At 39.1% G+C, this 16169-nt stretch overlaps 1 protein-coding gene across 1 annotated transcript in view; it reads right to left on the bottom strand.

Moving 5' to 3' along the window:
• Positions 1 to 16169, bottom strand: part of ADAMTS18 (ADAM metallopeptidase with thrombospondin type 1 motif 18) — a 75672-nt gene that overhangs the window by 21326 nt on the left and 38177 nt on the right. The window contains exons 10-16 of the mRNA XM_054389619.1: positions 15019 to 15172; positions 13895 to 13990; positions 12526 to 12674; positions 6866 to 7038; positions 4790 to 4920; positions 4529 to 4652; positions 3097 to 3341 (exon numbers count right to left, since the gene is read on the bottom strand). Coding sequence (XP_054245594.1) covers positions 3097 to 3341; positions 4529 to 4652; positions 4790 to 4920; positions 6866 to 7038; positions 12526 to 12674; positions 13895 to 13990; positions 15019 to 15172 — 1072 coding nt within the window. The remainder of the gene's footprint in view (positions 1 to 3096; positions 3342 to 4528; positions 4653 to 4789; positions 4921 to 6865; positions 7039 to 12525; positions 12675 to 13894; positions 13991 to 15018; positions 15173 to 16169) is intronic.

The raw sequence follows: 16169 nt of genomic DNA, 5'->3' as shown, positions 1-16169 counted from the left end.
TAAATACACCTACAAAACCTGAATAATAAAAGTTCCTGTGCTTATGTCTGCAGTTTATTTACTTTATCAATACCTGCAGTGTGCACTTTTACAAGGCCTTGCTCTGAATTCTTCTGGAAAAAAAAATACCTAGAAAATAATGATTCCATTTCCTTTTAATACAATCTAATATTAAAAATTAAGAAAAAAAAGATTACATGAGAAGCTGAGGTCTGCACCCTGCAAAGCCTTATCTTATTGAAAACTAATTTAACTGGATAAAAACATAATGGCAGGACTTTCTTTTGTTTTATATTTCCCTGAACGTTACAGCTGAGATTTAAAAAAATAAAAGCCATAATATGATATGTTGAAACACTTCTTTCTTCAGTCTTCTAGCAGTATCTGGTATTTACAGTTAAAGTAAAATTTGTTTCCTTATCACTGCTGCAAACAGATCTTCAGCAATATGTCTGCTTTCTCAGAAAGTCCTATTTCTTTACTTTTCTTTGGCATATTTGCTGCTCAGACTTACTGGTAAATCATAAATAATGCAGATCTCTGAGCAGAAAATTTGGTAATTTTTTTTCCCCCAAATTCAGCTTGTCGACTCTTGCTTAAACTATTGAAAGAAAAAACCCTCCTTAACTGCATCTTATACAAATATCTAATTGGGGAATATGCAACTGCAACATTTTCAGTCATTAGAATCTTAGAAAACCCAGTGGTGTAGGTATTCCAATAAAAATACAAGGGAAGTTTAAAGAAGCTCTCAAAGGAGCAATAGCCTCCAGTTAAATGCTAAACCTTAATAAAATTGTTTAGCATAATTTGATAGGATGAAAATAGAAGTGTTATTTGGCATTACATTTTTTTCTTTATTCTGCAAGTATGTGCATGATATAAAGCCAAGTCATCTTGCAGGCAATTTATTATTCAAACCTCAGCTCTATTAGAATAGAGTTCAGTCCTCTTTGTATTATGACAAATAAGATTCCTGAGAGTTCAGCTGAATATTTCATAGTATCATAGAACAGTTTAGGTTGGAAGGGACCTCGGAGATCATCTACTCCAACCTCCCTGCTATGGGCAGGGATGTCTCAACTAGGCTCAGCTGCTCAAGGCCTTACCCAGCCTGGCCTTGAACAGCCTCAGGGAGGAGGCAAACACAGCCTCCCTTGGGCAGCCTGTTCCAGAGTCTCACCACCCTCATCCTGAAGAACCTCTTCCTTAGATCCAGTCTAACCCTGCTCTCCCTCAGCTTCAAAACATATTGCTAGATACCCTTATGAAAAATCCCTATCCAGCCTTCCTGTGGGATCCCTTCAGATATTGGAAGGCAGCTCTAAGGTCCCCCTGGAGTCTTCTCTCCTCTAGGCTGAACAACCCCAGCTCCCTCAGCCTATCCCCAAAGCAGAGGTGCTCCAGCCCTTGGATCATCTTTGTGGCCCTCCTCTGGACTGGCTCCAACAACTCTGTGTCCTCCTTATGATAGGGACACCAGAACTGGACTCAGTATTCAAGGGGGTACTGCATCTAGTATTTAGAAATGTGCTTGTTTCTTTGGACTAAGGCTATTTTGAGATGATTTGCAGAAAGGGAAGCATGTCTCTAACATGTGGACCAAACTCTTCCTTGAACCAGAGCATCCCTATTAGCATACAGACCCCAAATGAAAAAATCTTCAAGTGAGTAAACCTGTTTTTAAAAGGCATTGCAAATTTTGATGGTAATTTGTGTAACTACACATCCTTAGCTGATGTTAAACTGTCCATTCCAAAACGTGTTCATCCTAAAGTACTTTAACATATGTTCATGGTCCATGAACTTCAGTGGTTCGTAAGGGTGTAAGTACATTCCTCAGTCAGTAGGAATAGCAGCAAGGCTCTTCATTATTCCAAATAAACACTTACTGAATAGTTGTGAGAGTTCAAATAATCCTTGAAGACTGTATATCATGTCAGTCTGCACTTACTGTGCTGCTTAGTTTAAGAGAACAAAGCTGAGTAAGGGAGATGGGATGCAGAGCTCTCAGCTAACTGCTGAACTTCTGCAGAGAGCAGTATCAGTCCTGGTGCTTTACAGGGGGAGAACCACAGAGGGCTGCCCCAGAGCACAGCTGCAGTGCTTGCTCTCATGCTTCCCAAGTGCACCCTGGAGAAAGCTGTGTGTGATAGTGAGCTGGCCAGAAGATTGCTGGAAGGTGTGGGAAGGAATTGAATCCTATCTGGGCAGGGTCCTTCCTTCTCACAGGGAATGACTCATCAAAACAGACAAAACAGATTTGTTACAAAGCCAAAGACTTGTTAGAGCTTCCTAGCAAAGCAGGCAAACTAACGGAGCTAACAAGGAGTGAAGTCCTTGGAGATGCAGCCAGAAATTGACTCTTGGATGTTGTGATGCATTTTAAAATAAAATACAGTAAAGCAACCTGAAGTAAAAAGAGATTTTTCTTAGAACAGAAGTTTTAGAGGCCAATTTCAAAACACTGGGACAACCCACTTCAAGTACTAGAATTTCTACAAAATACAGTTTCACCACAGGGCATCTTGCAGAGAGTAGGTGATACAGTTTTGACAGGGAGATAAAGTTATACAAAATGTGTTATTTTAGATGCTATCATCAATGGAACCAAAACAACAGAACTTACACTGCAGCCTATGTGTAGCACTTTGACCACTTGTGTGTCCCAAGGTAGATGTCAAAACAGCTGTATACACCTGAAGTTTCACAAGTCCTGTTTGAAACTGCTACCATTAAGCCTTGCCATAAAGTTAGATTTCACTTTTACATCACTTTTATATTGTACCATTTTGTACCATTTGTTTTGTGCATTTATAATCTCAATTACCATTGTGTAGCAACTGAAAAATAATGCCCCACAAGGTGTTTTATGCACCTTCCTTTTCACTGAATTTGTGACAGCTTACTCAACTTCAGCCCTTGATAAAGTGGTGAAAGGCCTTTCAATCTAGCATGACCACATGATTAAGTCTGAAAGCTATCATGACTCAATGCAATTCTTTAATCTTGCTGAAAGCTACAGTGCAGAGCTAAAGCTGTCGTTGCTAATTCTGTAATAGACATCAGGGGAAGAATAAACAGAAGAAATCTTACTTCAAAGACCAGCGTCTCATTAGTTGGTCCTGCTGCATAGAGACTCTCTGGATGGTTAAAAGAGCGTTGATAATCAAAAACTGTTCCAGCAAAAGAGAACTTCCCTGGCCAGTCAATGGTCCAATCTCCTGTCAGGTAATACTTCTTGCTGAGGTTGCGCACCGCAAGGTAGCTGTTGGAGACTTGCATTTCATGGAGCTGTATGCTGCGAGCCCCTGCCGGGACAGTCACCACGGCATAGTAGTCTGGAATGAAAGAAGCAAGCAGCATTTTTGCAGATGTCATACAGATAGAGATGGCTTATCGCCACTGAGCCAGCTTTAAATGTTTGCACTTTAAAAGATATTGGAGACAGCTGTTCTGACCCACCAAATTTACTCTATTTTCAGAAGCCAGCTCTGATTTAACCCTTCCACACAGCCTGTAATCAGAGTTAACTCTGACGTATTTCAATTCCTGGAATTTTTCTTTGTGATTAAAGACAAGAAAAAGCAAGTTCACCTTAGAAAAATGCAGAACACATTAACAGAGGTTTCACTGCAGTTGTTTTACCATGTTTCCAATGTAGCTCCCTACAGTACTGCTCCCATCATGGACCAGCTTTGTGAGGAAAGATGCACTGGGAAGGAGAGGGCTTTTGGAAAGCCTTGTGCTCCACTCCATCTCCCTGCTCTCAGCCAGTGCACTCTGAGCACGTAGAAATCTCACTCATTCTGCAGCCAGATGAGACACTGCTGAGAGTGTCCAGCATGCACTGCACACAGCTGATTTTGCAGACCATGCAGCTCAGATTATTTCTCTAGTGTTGCACCTCTGCACTAGTACATCCTGAACAACTTCCTGGCCTGTATGACTTTATTATTGACATGTCTTATGATCAACAATAAATGGATCCTCAAGGAAATACTATCTGCATTTTATGCCTGAGAAAATGCAGCACAGTGAGATTATTTCACAAGAGGCCTGTGACAGTCCACTGAAGAAAAGTCCACCTCCCAGTGACTGGATCATCCACTGAATGAGCTGGATGGCTTCCAGTCAGCTTCATTTGAAAATGGACATGGAAATACTGTCATGTTTGGCATTAGGCTGTGGATGGCTTCTTATATCTTCTGCAGTCCCAATGCAGTCAGAGCTGCTGACAGCTATTTTTTCACTTAAAATCTCTTTTAAGAGGAAATTCACATGTAAAGGGAAAATGTGGCTTAAGAAACAAGAGCAGTGTTTGCAAATTAACTAACCAAGACTTATGCTCATAGCTTTCTTGTTACCAAGAAACAGGAGAAACGTGAACTCTCCTGTCACTCTCCCTGTGATTTTCAGTTCACATCTGGACTTCTAACCACTGCCCTAATGAGCAAGGAGTCATATATATTACATGGGGCTACAGCACAGCAATGAGTTGATGGTCATGTGGAACAGCTTTCCTTACCATTAGCTTTGTGCTGGATCAAATATTGGCCTTTAAAGAACTTGCACGTTGAATTATCTCCTTTACAAACTCCACAGGCATCCAATACAGCTTTGGAACCAAGTCCATGATCACACCCTACTTGCTGCAACCAAAAAGGCACAAGTGAAGGACTCAGACACAAGGGAATCTGAAGACACAGCTGCATTTTCCGTAAAGGAGTCAATTGCCCACTTAATAAAAATAGACATTAGGACTGTAAGAAACTTAATTTTATCTTACTTCACATATTCCATCAATGCAAACATCATATTTATTTGGAGAACACAGAGTTCCATCCTTCACTTTGGTGGACATTGCAAAGAAAAAGTCAAAGTCTTCAGCTGTGCAGTACAATTTACATCTGTCTTCCTCTGGGGGGGAAAGAACCAACAACAAAAATCAAGAGATGAAACTATTAGCAGACCTGCAGCACAGTTTCAATTTAAAATAACAAAACCAACACCCTGCTGTTCTTTTTTCCTCCATCCTAGATGTCAAGCTACAATGATTAATTGTGTGTGGTGACAAATTAGGACACTGAGATGGGCAGAAATATAGTCCCACTACAGTAGCTTATATTATGCTGTTTTAAAACACCTTGTGGGTTTGACTGACCACACATAGAATTAAGAATTAAAAACCAGTGTGAAAACATGTACATTGCATTAGCTCTGCTGATGTGGCCCTGATTTCATTTCCACCAGTTCACAGTTTCAAATTCCATTTTTTTATTAAGAGAAATTGGAGACTGTAATAATTTTATTTAATTTTTAGCTACAAGAATATATAAGATGATACAAACGATCAGTTCAGCTGAAAGCTAGGACTGGGGCCAGATGTTCCTCTAAGGAAAGAGCTTTTCTCTAAAAAATCCCAACCACCGTCAATCAAATTTCTTCTCATACATGGATGGTATCTTATGCTTAGAGAGGGCTGCCTCTACACTGACAGAAACAGTCATGCAATTGTAAATATTGACACAACTGCTGAAATACACAATTTTAAGTGCAATTGTAAGTGCAATAAATAAATCAGCATAACAGAATTTAGGAGAATATGAAGCTGAATTAAAAATAGGTTCCTTTTATTCTTCAATAAGCAGCTGGATTTCCCATACCACTTTATACAGGGGCAGGGCATCTGCAGCAGTTTGGGAAACCAGATCATTTTTTCAGGACTATAAATGTAGATCTTGGGGGAGATTTTGCAAAGCAGCTACAAGGACAGGCATTTTCAAGTCCCATGTCACTTGGGAACATCCTGCTTTTGAAAGTTACGCCTTTTGTCCCTAATTTTAAGCTCTTTTTTTTTTTTTTTTTAAAGTAAACACAGCTTCTACCTTTAAAAGCGATGGAGGCTACCTTAATTTCAGTTACACAGCTCTTGTACAACATCCACTGTTACATGCTCTCAAACCGTATTTCCTCTTTCCTCTGGCCACACTGGACATAGATTTCTACATACCCATGAAAACATCTACAAGGACTTTTGAAAGAATATAATCAGGCTATGAATGAAAGTGACCTGTTTGTGCATGTTTGTATATATAGATACAGATACATAGTTAGGCACTTATTATCATCAAAAGCAAATATATACAGGTGCTCAATGAAGCATCTACAATGTGACAGACCAGCCACTTTGATTCAAGTAGCAGCAACTACACCTACAAACTTTGCTTTCGAACTGCAGACAATGTGTTTTCTATCCGATCAATATGACTACTGATTCAAAATATTTGCACAATGAAGAGGTAGAAAGTAAAAATAAACTTTGCTTGTGTAGAAGTCAAGAAATAGTTGTTGAGACCTGAACTTTATGTAAGGGTCTCTTAGTAAAAGATGCCTTTAGAAAATGTATGCCAGTACGTTGTTTGTGTTTGCAATTCTCATGGGACTCTATCAGCAGAAAAGTCAAAGGGCTGATTTATTGTCATGTTTTGAAATCTGAGAACATTCCAAAGGAAGGAAGATTCTGGTAGTGTTACTGTGGGAGCTCACATTTCCCATGCTGAAAAATCCATGGAAATTGTTCTGTTTGGGTTTTACACTAACTGATATATAAAATGAAATGAAAGAAAGGAGTAGCAACAGGCAGGGAGTGACTCTAAGGACAAAGATTTACATTCGCAACCCAAATCAACCCTCTGCACGTTCAGATTCAGCTGTGCTAGAAAGTAAACACATCTCAAATAAGGCAACTGAATTTCTGTTTGCTTACATCAGGGTGATATTTGGCCAGAGAATATGGATGAATTACAGCTTATAGCTCTCTTCCTGCAATTGCCTTTGTCCATCAGAGCTGGGGCATAATTACCTTCCACTTTAGTATATGGCTTCCATTTGTAGTACCATCCCCGGAAAGGTTTGCTGTTGTACTCTGCGCACTGCTGGGCACGGAAGTCCAAGCTGTCTGCTGGACATGGCTGATGGTTACAAAGTTGATAAATACGACTGGAACCTTGGCAGAATTTGCCACCATACTGTGGCCTGAAGGGGTAAAAGGAAGAGACAAAAAAACTCTGCTGATAAACTTATTTTTGTGTGATCGGCCTGTTACGAGTGTGTAAGAATACAGAGAAAATGAAAGGACGCTGTCTTAGGGGATCAAGATTTCATATATGGGTTTTCGTGGTTCCTAAAACCAAGCAAAGCAGTTGCCATGAATTATCTGCTTGGATCCCTGCAAACTCAGCAAAGATGCAGCCATCTAGAGGTAACTCATGTTTGCACTGGTATAAATTTATGGGGTATTTTGTATTGGCTGCTTTCAATCTCGTTATACAGCTATATTTACTCTGCTGCACCCAAGGAATGAATATGTGCAAAGAATTACCTGTGACAATAAGAGTTAATAAAGGATAACAGAACACCGATCAAATGTAAACAGAATGAATAATTACATTTGGTTCTTCATTTGTTTTGTAAATCATTTTGAAAAAAAGTGCTTTGAAACAGTCAAAGGAACCAAGGACTGTGCATAGCTGACCTGCTTCAGGGAAATGTTGGAACTCATGGATAGCTTTAAACATGTCACATCCACTTCAGCAAACCTTACCTGGGCCTTGCCTTTCATTTGGGGCAGGAAGAGCATATTCTGTTACTTATATCTTATCAGAAGAATAGTTTTTTTAGCTATTTAGTCTACACATACAATCCAAACAATGTAAGGGGTAAGATTTTCTCTTTTTAAAACGACTGAGGGGACTCACAAGCTGCTGAGAAACACATTCACTCACTTTTGTATTCCTTCTGGATCTACACAGGAATCCACTGACGTTATTTTTGCAGTTTCACAATGCTCAATCTGCCAGTACTGAGCCAAATCCTCAGAACAACAAATTCTAAGAACTGTTGGTTGTATTATACATTTTTTTTTGCATCAAGTGAAAAGAAGTATTAACAGTTCTGCACTTGCACCCATTTATACAATGATTTTAAATGTTAGGGAACATACATGCCTGGAAGACAAGCTGTGATTGTTTGGTGGACACACTTAAGGAAAAAAATTGGAATAAAAGACACTGCATCATAACAATAAATTAACTAACAATTACAATTCATCATTAATAATAATAGCCTAAAAGACACAGTTGCAATGTATTGTTATTTTAAAACCCTAAGCACTATGTTAGAACTGTTCTCCAGATCAAGTATTCCATGCAACTTCTCTTGGCATGCATCTGCCTGGAGCAGTGTGGTGCAACATGGCTGAGAAAATTCAGCTGCTTTTCCTTTTTTGCTGCCTGTTTTTTATGTTTTGAATCAGCTTTGAATGTACACAGTACCTGCCTTTGCCAGAATTCTGGGCTACCGAACAGTCTTTCAAAGACGAGGTGGAAACCCACCTGCTACTCTATGTAAAACTGGGTTAAAGCACCAGCAAAAGTTGTGGAACAACCCCTAAACTTCTAGTGACTTTCCTTGAGGCCACCTACTAGCTACACTGACACTGGGATTGAAGTTGAAGGTCTTAAAAGGAAGTCACAGTTTTGGTCCTAGTTGGTGGCAATTCAGCCTGTGAAGGAAAGGGAGGATATTCAGCATCAGTGAAGTCAGAATGTATTTATGTTCATTTTGTGCAATTGGTAAGAGCTTTGAGTTAAGGCAGCCAAACCCTTGGGTCCTTACTCAGTTCTCTACAGGCATTTTTTACAGCTTCAGCACATGTGTGATTTTTGACCTCCTTCAGCCCTAGAAAGCAAATCTGCTTCAGAGTAAAGAAAGAAGCAATCTCCTTCCAAGTAAATGCCACCAAACAAGCAATATAGGAGAATTATTTATAGCTAGATCATGATTTCTAGCCACACTCTTGCATTTGAGGATGGTATAAAATTCCATGAAACTAAAGGAGCACTGAAAGAGGGATTTTGTTTCTCAGCTCTGTTACAGCATTTTAATATTACAGTACACTCCCATTACTGAAACAGTTGGCCAGAGAATTATGGAAACTTCTCCACCTTCGTTTTTCACCAGCAAGATGTCAGTAAGAGTTAAGTAATTCACAGGAAACTAGATTTAGATCTACAAACCCTACAAATAGTCTGAGAAAAGACTATTACCTACCCTGACAAAATAATTCCTTTATTAGTGATGTTTACACCACCAGTAGAGTTTGATTTGACAGCCTGCAGAAGCTCTGTGCTTACAACACAGAGAGTATTCCACATTTCTCTAGTGCTGCAGTGCTCCTCACACAGATACAGCCTACATTTTTCACTGGTGTTCCTCCCCAGAACTGACATGCATGGGTAAAGAGTTACCTGTGTATTCACAGATGCTGTTAGACATGAGGTCTTGGTAAGGATAATTGGGAGAAATTTGGTGAGAAAGGCCAGCAAAAAAAAGTCTCCAAAGAATGATTTGTAAAAGGAGTGTAAGTACAAAGATGTAAATAATACACTTCATATAAGACTCAAAGATTAAAATGCTACAAAAGTAGTTTAAATTAGTCCTGCAGTACCCTTTAAGAACAGGCTGCATGAACAAGGACAGTAAAATGGATATTCACTGCAATACCACATGGAGAGTAAGAATACCTGGAATGAATCTGATCAGGAGAAGTATTTTATGCATTACAAAATGAGGATTAGATTCTGAAATTCTGGACTTCTACTTTTTAATACTTTGTAATCACTGAAATTCAAGTGTGAGGACTTCTGTTCATGTTGTGGCCATATTAAGATAGTGTCACAAAGCTTGACTGTTTTATTCTGCATGAATTTGAAAGGTCTTTCAAGTTCTAGATATTAATCCCTGTTTTAAATGGCATCCTTACTTTGCATCAGTTCACTATAATCACTGTTCCAGATACTGTACACAAGAGATTAACAAGACATGTTCAAGCAATTTTGATTTGGTCTTTTGATTGCATACATGCCTAGAACTTTGCTCTTACTGAACAATGCACTATTGTGAAGTGAGTAGGATATGCAGTCCCACAGATATGATTTAGGTATTACTTTGAATCTCTCAGGCACTCTCTTCAGGTTCTTTCCCAGCTAAACTATTAAATGATGTAGTCTATTGCTATCTCTCAACTGTAAAACGTTGTGCTGTATGAAAACCAGATCATTACCCTGTGACAATTTACAGAAACATAATGATTTTAGCAAATCTCTGCTGTACATAACTCCAGGGGTAACGCAGAAGCTGGACCCAGAGCTGTTGGGGCGTGGTCACAAGGTCTGCCTTAAAATTACCAAGAGAAAGGGAATTGAATTAAGTTGGACATTATTTGCAAGAGGAAAATTTCACCTACAAACACAGGTAACTACATTTTCATAACCAGCAGCCTGCTTTGGTGTCCTTCACCATTCTTTCAGCCTCTACCAAGATGTCTCACTGTTACAGTCACTGGAAACCTCCCTCAGTACCTATAAGAAGCCATTTACTTTGAAAAATGGACTAATTAAAAACCCTCCTCTTAGAGTCCACCCTTCAGAGCCACACCCCCCTTGTCCTAATCTCTTAGAGAAATATATTTTGTTCTTTGCCATTTTCAAAATTTCACTATCCAAAATTGTCTGTCAAGCTTTTGTACAACATAAACATTAGCTCCTACCCAGATCTGGATTAAGAGCAGTTAAATATATTGCATATGAAACAACATACATATATGCACTGCAATGCATAAACACATGAAATATGCTTCATAAAGTCCAAAAAGAAAGGAATCATTATTCTTTGTGTGTAGTTAGAGAGGTGCACAATGAACAGTGACTAGGTTATAAATCATTCCATGTGGTGTAACACTGAAAACAGTATCCACATCTACGCAAAAGTGCTGTGATGGGGAATATCCAGCTCCCCAGGTACTTCTGTATTGTGAGAATGGCTTATTCACAGTCCTGTCATTTCATCGCTCTAACTCTGAGACTTCTAAAGCGTCTTCTCTTGCTCTAACTGAATTATCACTAAAACTGAACAAAACTGGATTTATTACAAACACAAATCAGTTCTGGTATCAAGTCTTAGTTAGCTACATCAAGTCTTTAATTAGATCCCTCTGAATGGAAGGTTTAAATACATAATGCTAGAGTTACAGACACCCCTCCTGTTAATGAGCTTCTGTTTGAAGACCATTGGCAATCATGGTCAGCTATAGTAGTGAACCAAACTGGAACATTTCAACTACTGGACATTCTTCCATCACACAGGGAGAGCAAGGGAAGGCTTATGAAAAATGTGCATACATAGGAATTTGGCAGGCAAAACAAGGACCAAAGTCAGAAGACCAAAATATATGTATGACATGTAACTGGGACCCTGGACTCTCTTGCTAAATAGTTTAATAAAGGTAACTGTCCAAGTAATTTTATTTATCAAAATACACCAAGAAACAACAGAAAAGGATGAAAAAAATGCTCTGCTATAGATCTGCAAAAATTGGCTTGACTGAGTGATGGTAATAAAGACTATTTTAACTAACTCACATTTTCCTATAACACAGTATATGAAGCATGGATATTATTACTACAGCACTGTATAGTAGGTGTGAGGCGTCTTTACAGCCTCATATAAACTGTGTCATATTTTCTCTGGTTTTTATTACTGCAGTTTAAATGCTGTTTTTATTGTGTGCAATGAAGAATACATGTGTCTATGCCTGCTCAAGTTGTGTATGAAATAAAACAGTGAGATTTTTTTTTTCTGCTAAGTTGAAGTGAATTGAGTACTTGGGAAAGATGCTGGTCAGATAACACTTTACCTCTGCTTTGAAAGAACACTGTAAGGAATAGCAGCAGTTACAGTGATAAGACATTCACTGCAAGAAAACACCAGAAATGTTTCACAAGAGCATACAATTCTAGGGTTCACCAACTTCAACTTGAACTGTGAAACAGAAAAGAATGCAAGTAACACGGCAGACATACAAAGACGTCTGTCTATAACCACTGTGATATTGAATTTCATAATTTTTCGGGTTATTATCCTAGACAATAATATCACATCAGAAGCCTTAACAGCCTTTAAGACCCTTTTCTCTTGTTTTAGAAATTATTAGGTGTGAATATGTCTGTGTGGCATTTTGTTACTTCATAGAAAAAACTGAACCATAGAATGGCGTAGGTTGGAACGGATCTTAGAAATCATCTACTCCAACCTCCCAGCCAAGGGCAGGGATGCCTCCCAACCAGACTTGGCTGCTCAAGGCCTCATCCAACCTGGCCTTGAAGACCCCCAGGGAGGAGGCAGCCACAGGCTCTACTTTCGAGCATCAGGCCATACTTTTGTCTTTCAGCTATGACTCGTCATAAAGGACATGAAAGAAAGGTCTTAGAAACATTTTCACATGTACTATTTCCCTGCAGAAATGAACTCATTTTTTCATACTAGTAACATAAATAGTTAGTATTAAAAAATTAGAAACATTTTCACGTCTACTATTTCCCTGCAGAAATGAACTAATTTCTTTTGTACTAATAACATAAATAGTTAATATTAAAAAAATACCTTTTCATATCTATGCCTTACTTTGGGTTATTGCAGTGTCTTTCTTGATATGTGACTCCTCCTCCACAAGTGCGAGTACATTCCGACCACTCAGACCAGGCTGACCATTGGCCATTTACCGGCTTGGGCCCATGATCACCGTACTTGACACACTGCCCTCTTCGACACCACTGCCAAAAGAATGCCAAAAACCATCCCATCAGAGTTAGCAGTGCCTAGCAGATGCAGAAGAAAAAAAAAAAAAAAAAAGATCCACACTTAAAGCTCCAGGCTTTACTCTAATAAACATGAGGTCACCCACTGAACTCAGTAAGAGAGCTCACAGTAGAACAAAGACTCTGAAGAAGATGCACACAATGGTATAAGGAAGTATTGTCCTAAGCATATAATGGTTTGGCTTGCAAAAAACCTCGAAGGTCACCTAGTCCAACGCCTTCTGCAGTAAGCAGGGACATCCTCCACTAGATCAGGTTGCCCAGAGCCCTGTCAAACCTCACCTTGAGTATCTCCAGGGATGAGGCCTCAACAACCTCCCTGGGCAACCTGTTGCAGTGTTCCAGCACCATCATGCTAAAGAGCTTCTTCCTAACATCCAATCTAAATCTGCTCTTCTCTGGTTTGAAACCGTTGTCCCTCATCCTATCACTACAGGCCTTTGGAATGAGTCTCTCTCCAAGTTTTGAGTTGTCGATTTCTGAGGCACACATTTGCAAAACTGTTCTCTTGGAGAGGATCTTTTTGCGTTACTCTTCCTCCCAAAATGTTAATTTATGGTCCAGTGCTATCAGAACCTCAAAACTTCCCATGTAATTTTAAAACAGTGTTGCAAAGCTCTCCCTTTTATCATTCAATTATGAAAGACTGAGCAAAGAAAAAGCAAAACATTTGTCAGTACTTGCAAATCAAACCAATATTCTACTGGAAGAAACATCTTAGCAAAAGAAAATATTTTGGGCAAGTAGAGATGAGTGTAAATTACAAGGTTCACCTAAAACAAATTACCAGGCTCTTCTAGCAGTGATCACTGATGATGATGTGCATGGTGGCTTTAGACTGTACAGCAAATATTATGGCTTAAGAAATGTTCAGATTAAGAGTGGAATTTGAAGCCTTGATCTAACTTCTGTTATAATGAATGGATTTTCTTACTGATTTAGATTTGCCAGATCTATCTTATCCCATAGCACAACAGGAGAGGCATCAATCCCTGGCATCAGATAGGTGCCACTGTTAGGACGAGTCCTGACTATGGATATGCAATGCAATCTTACAGAGCAATCCAGGTAGCAAATATGGAGGGATTTGGATAAAACTGGTTTTGACAGGAGCTGATATTTGACCCAATACAGTTCAAAATGAGTTAGAATGTCCTATCTATAAAACAACTTACCATACTTATACCACAAGCTGTTCCTTCTGCTGCTGGCATGAACTTTGTCTCGCATCTATGACCCACTTTGTGACACCAGAGAGACTTGCATATATCCTGAAAAGGCAAAAGTGCTCACTTCAGCACTCAAAATTCCCATTATTTCCTGGTGTTCAGAAGTAACAAAGATACAAGCTTTTTCTGCTTTGAAATTCATATAAATTAAAAACTTTTCTGAGTTCAGAATATCCTGGGTTTCAGATTCATAGCACAGCCATACCTTGTATATGGCCTTGTTTATGCAACATTTCACTATGTAGGTTTTTTAATGTTTTTGAGTTTGAGACCATAATAGAACACAAATGGTGTTAAAAAGTTCAAGGCTAAAATTTCATCAATTCTACAGGACTTTAATACTGTAAAGAGACTACAGCTCCTAAAACACAGGAGATACCTGGAAGCACAGTCTCTTCACAATGCTGCTCACTCTCTCTTCTTTATTAGCTGTAGAAGAAACGCAGCTGCCATCACCTGATAAATGTGGTTAGTATAAAATAAATCCAAATATTCCAGGATAATAACAGGAGTAACAGAAGTGGCCATACTTCTTCTTAGAATGAGCACTCTAGATTATTTAATAAAATGTCTTTTCTGAAGAGAGGAGTGTAGCAATCACTAAAATAATGGGTTAATTTAAATTAAACCTTCATCACAAAGTTAAGAGTGTAAGTTACATTTTTATTGTTCTAAAACAGCCCTATAGATCTTTTCCAGACCTTGCTGTCAATGCAGGAGTAAAACAAAACATGAGAAGCTTAGCCCTCCTTACCCCACACCCCACGCAAGCTTTGATCAAAACTCTACTTGCCTGCTAATTTCCCTTAGCATAGTAGGCAAGAGCTCATGAGTCTTACGTATTCAACAGCACTCCTTATGACTCCTAAAAGAACCCATTTCCTTCTGAAACTCCCCCTGGGATTGTGATATTCCTCAGAAGAGGCCAGTGCCTTCAAAGCACATCAGCAAGCAAGATAAGGCAGAGAAATAGCCCAGGCCTCTCAAGAACACTGTTTCACTTGTACTTAGTTAGTGTGCTGCAGCTCTCTAATGTAATTTTAACTTTTCAAAAGCATATCAATAGGTACCTTTACAAAGCTGAGGTTGCACAGTTTTGCTTTCATTCCAAATTGCCATTTGCACTGGGTATCAGCATCATAGATCTGCCCTGGCAGTTTGTCAGGGTACTTATACTGTCCTGTTTGCTTAGGTTCATCAATCAGGCAGGCTGCTTGAGCTGTACTATAATGAGAATGTATATTAATCACGACTGTGATCAGTAGATCGAAATATTTTAATTTGCTACAGACCAGCAAAAACACAGAATATGTTATACAGTACCTTTGACTAGCACTGAAATGAGAATAGCTGCTTGCAGGAGCCAAAAGACCTTGGCATCTTGTTGGTAGCCTGAGTGCAAAGTTTTAAGGAAGCAGGAATTTCCAGGCTTTGGGACAGTTGTGACAAGAAAGAATGATGTCAAATTCTTTATTCCTGTGTAACCAAGAGCAAGGTGATCCAGTCTGCTTCTTTCCCTGAAACGGATTCCCAAAATTGGGAATCAACAGATCCAGCAGGCACACTGAATTCAGCATCTGCTTGGTGTGGCTTGACAAACAGAAGGCTGCTGCAGCTTATGTCCTTTAGGCTGGCTGTGGCCAGCTTATGACCAAAGGTACTCTCTAGTCTACCCTTTTCCTTTGGATATTCTTGAGAACACGTGTAGGTCTCTTGGACCATATGGCATGTTGGAAGGCTTATGTGACTGTTTAGTTTGCAATTTGCTCGTGTTCTCAGAACGTGTTGCATCATTGCAGCAGGAAAAAAAAAATAATCACCAGATCTCTATCACCTTTCCTTTAAGGTACTAACTTAGAATTCAAGGATCAGATCCACATAGTTATCTAGGTGCTTCATTCTCATTCTAAGGAATTAACAACTATAATGCCTGTATTGGATCTGGGTCTTAGCACTGCCCACGCATTTTTTAGTAGTCCTGTATAGTTTCCCCATACATCACAAACAAAATAAAAGGCAAGTTGTACAGGAAAGGGCAATTCTGATGAAATCAAACTTAGTCTGAAAACAAGTTCCTTTAAAAGCACCACTGAATAATGCCAACATGCTGGGGAAGCAATAGGCATTTTTCTCTTTTTCCTTGTATTTCACCCCCCCAGAACCATATGAAAAATGTACAATGTCCTTACTCATGACATGAGCTACATCAGTGAGAAAGGCC

Source organism: Indicator indicator, chromosome 19 (genome assembly GCF_027791375.1).
Source record: "Indicator indicator isolate 239-I01 chromosome 19, UM_Iind_1.1, whole genome shotgun sequence".
NCBI lineage: Eukaryota > Metazoa > Chordata > Aves > Piciformes > Indicatoridae > Indicator > Indicator indicator.
The sequence above is the reverse complement of the archived record's forward strand: the minus strand, read 5'-3'. Positions and strand labels throughout refer to the sequence as shown.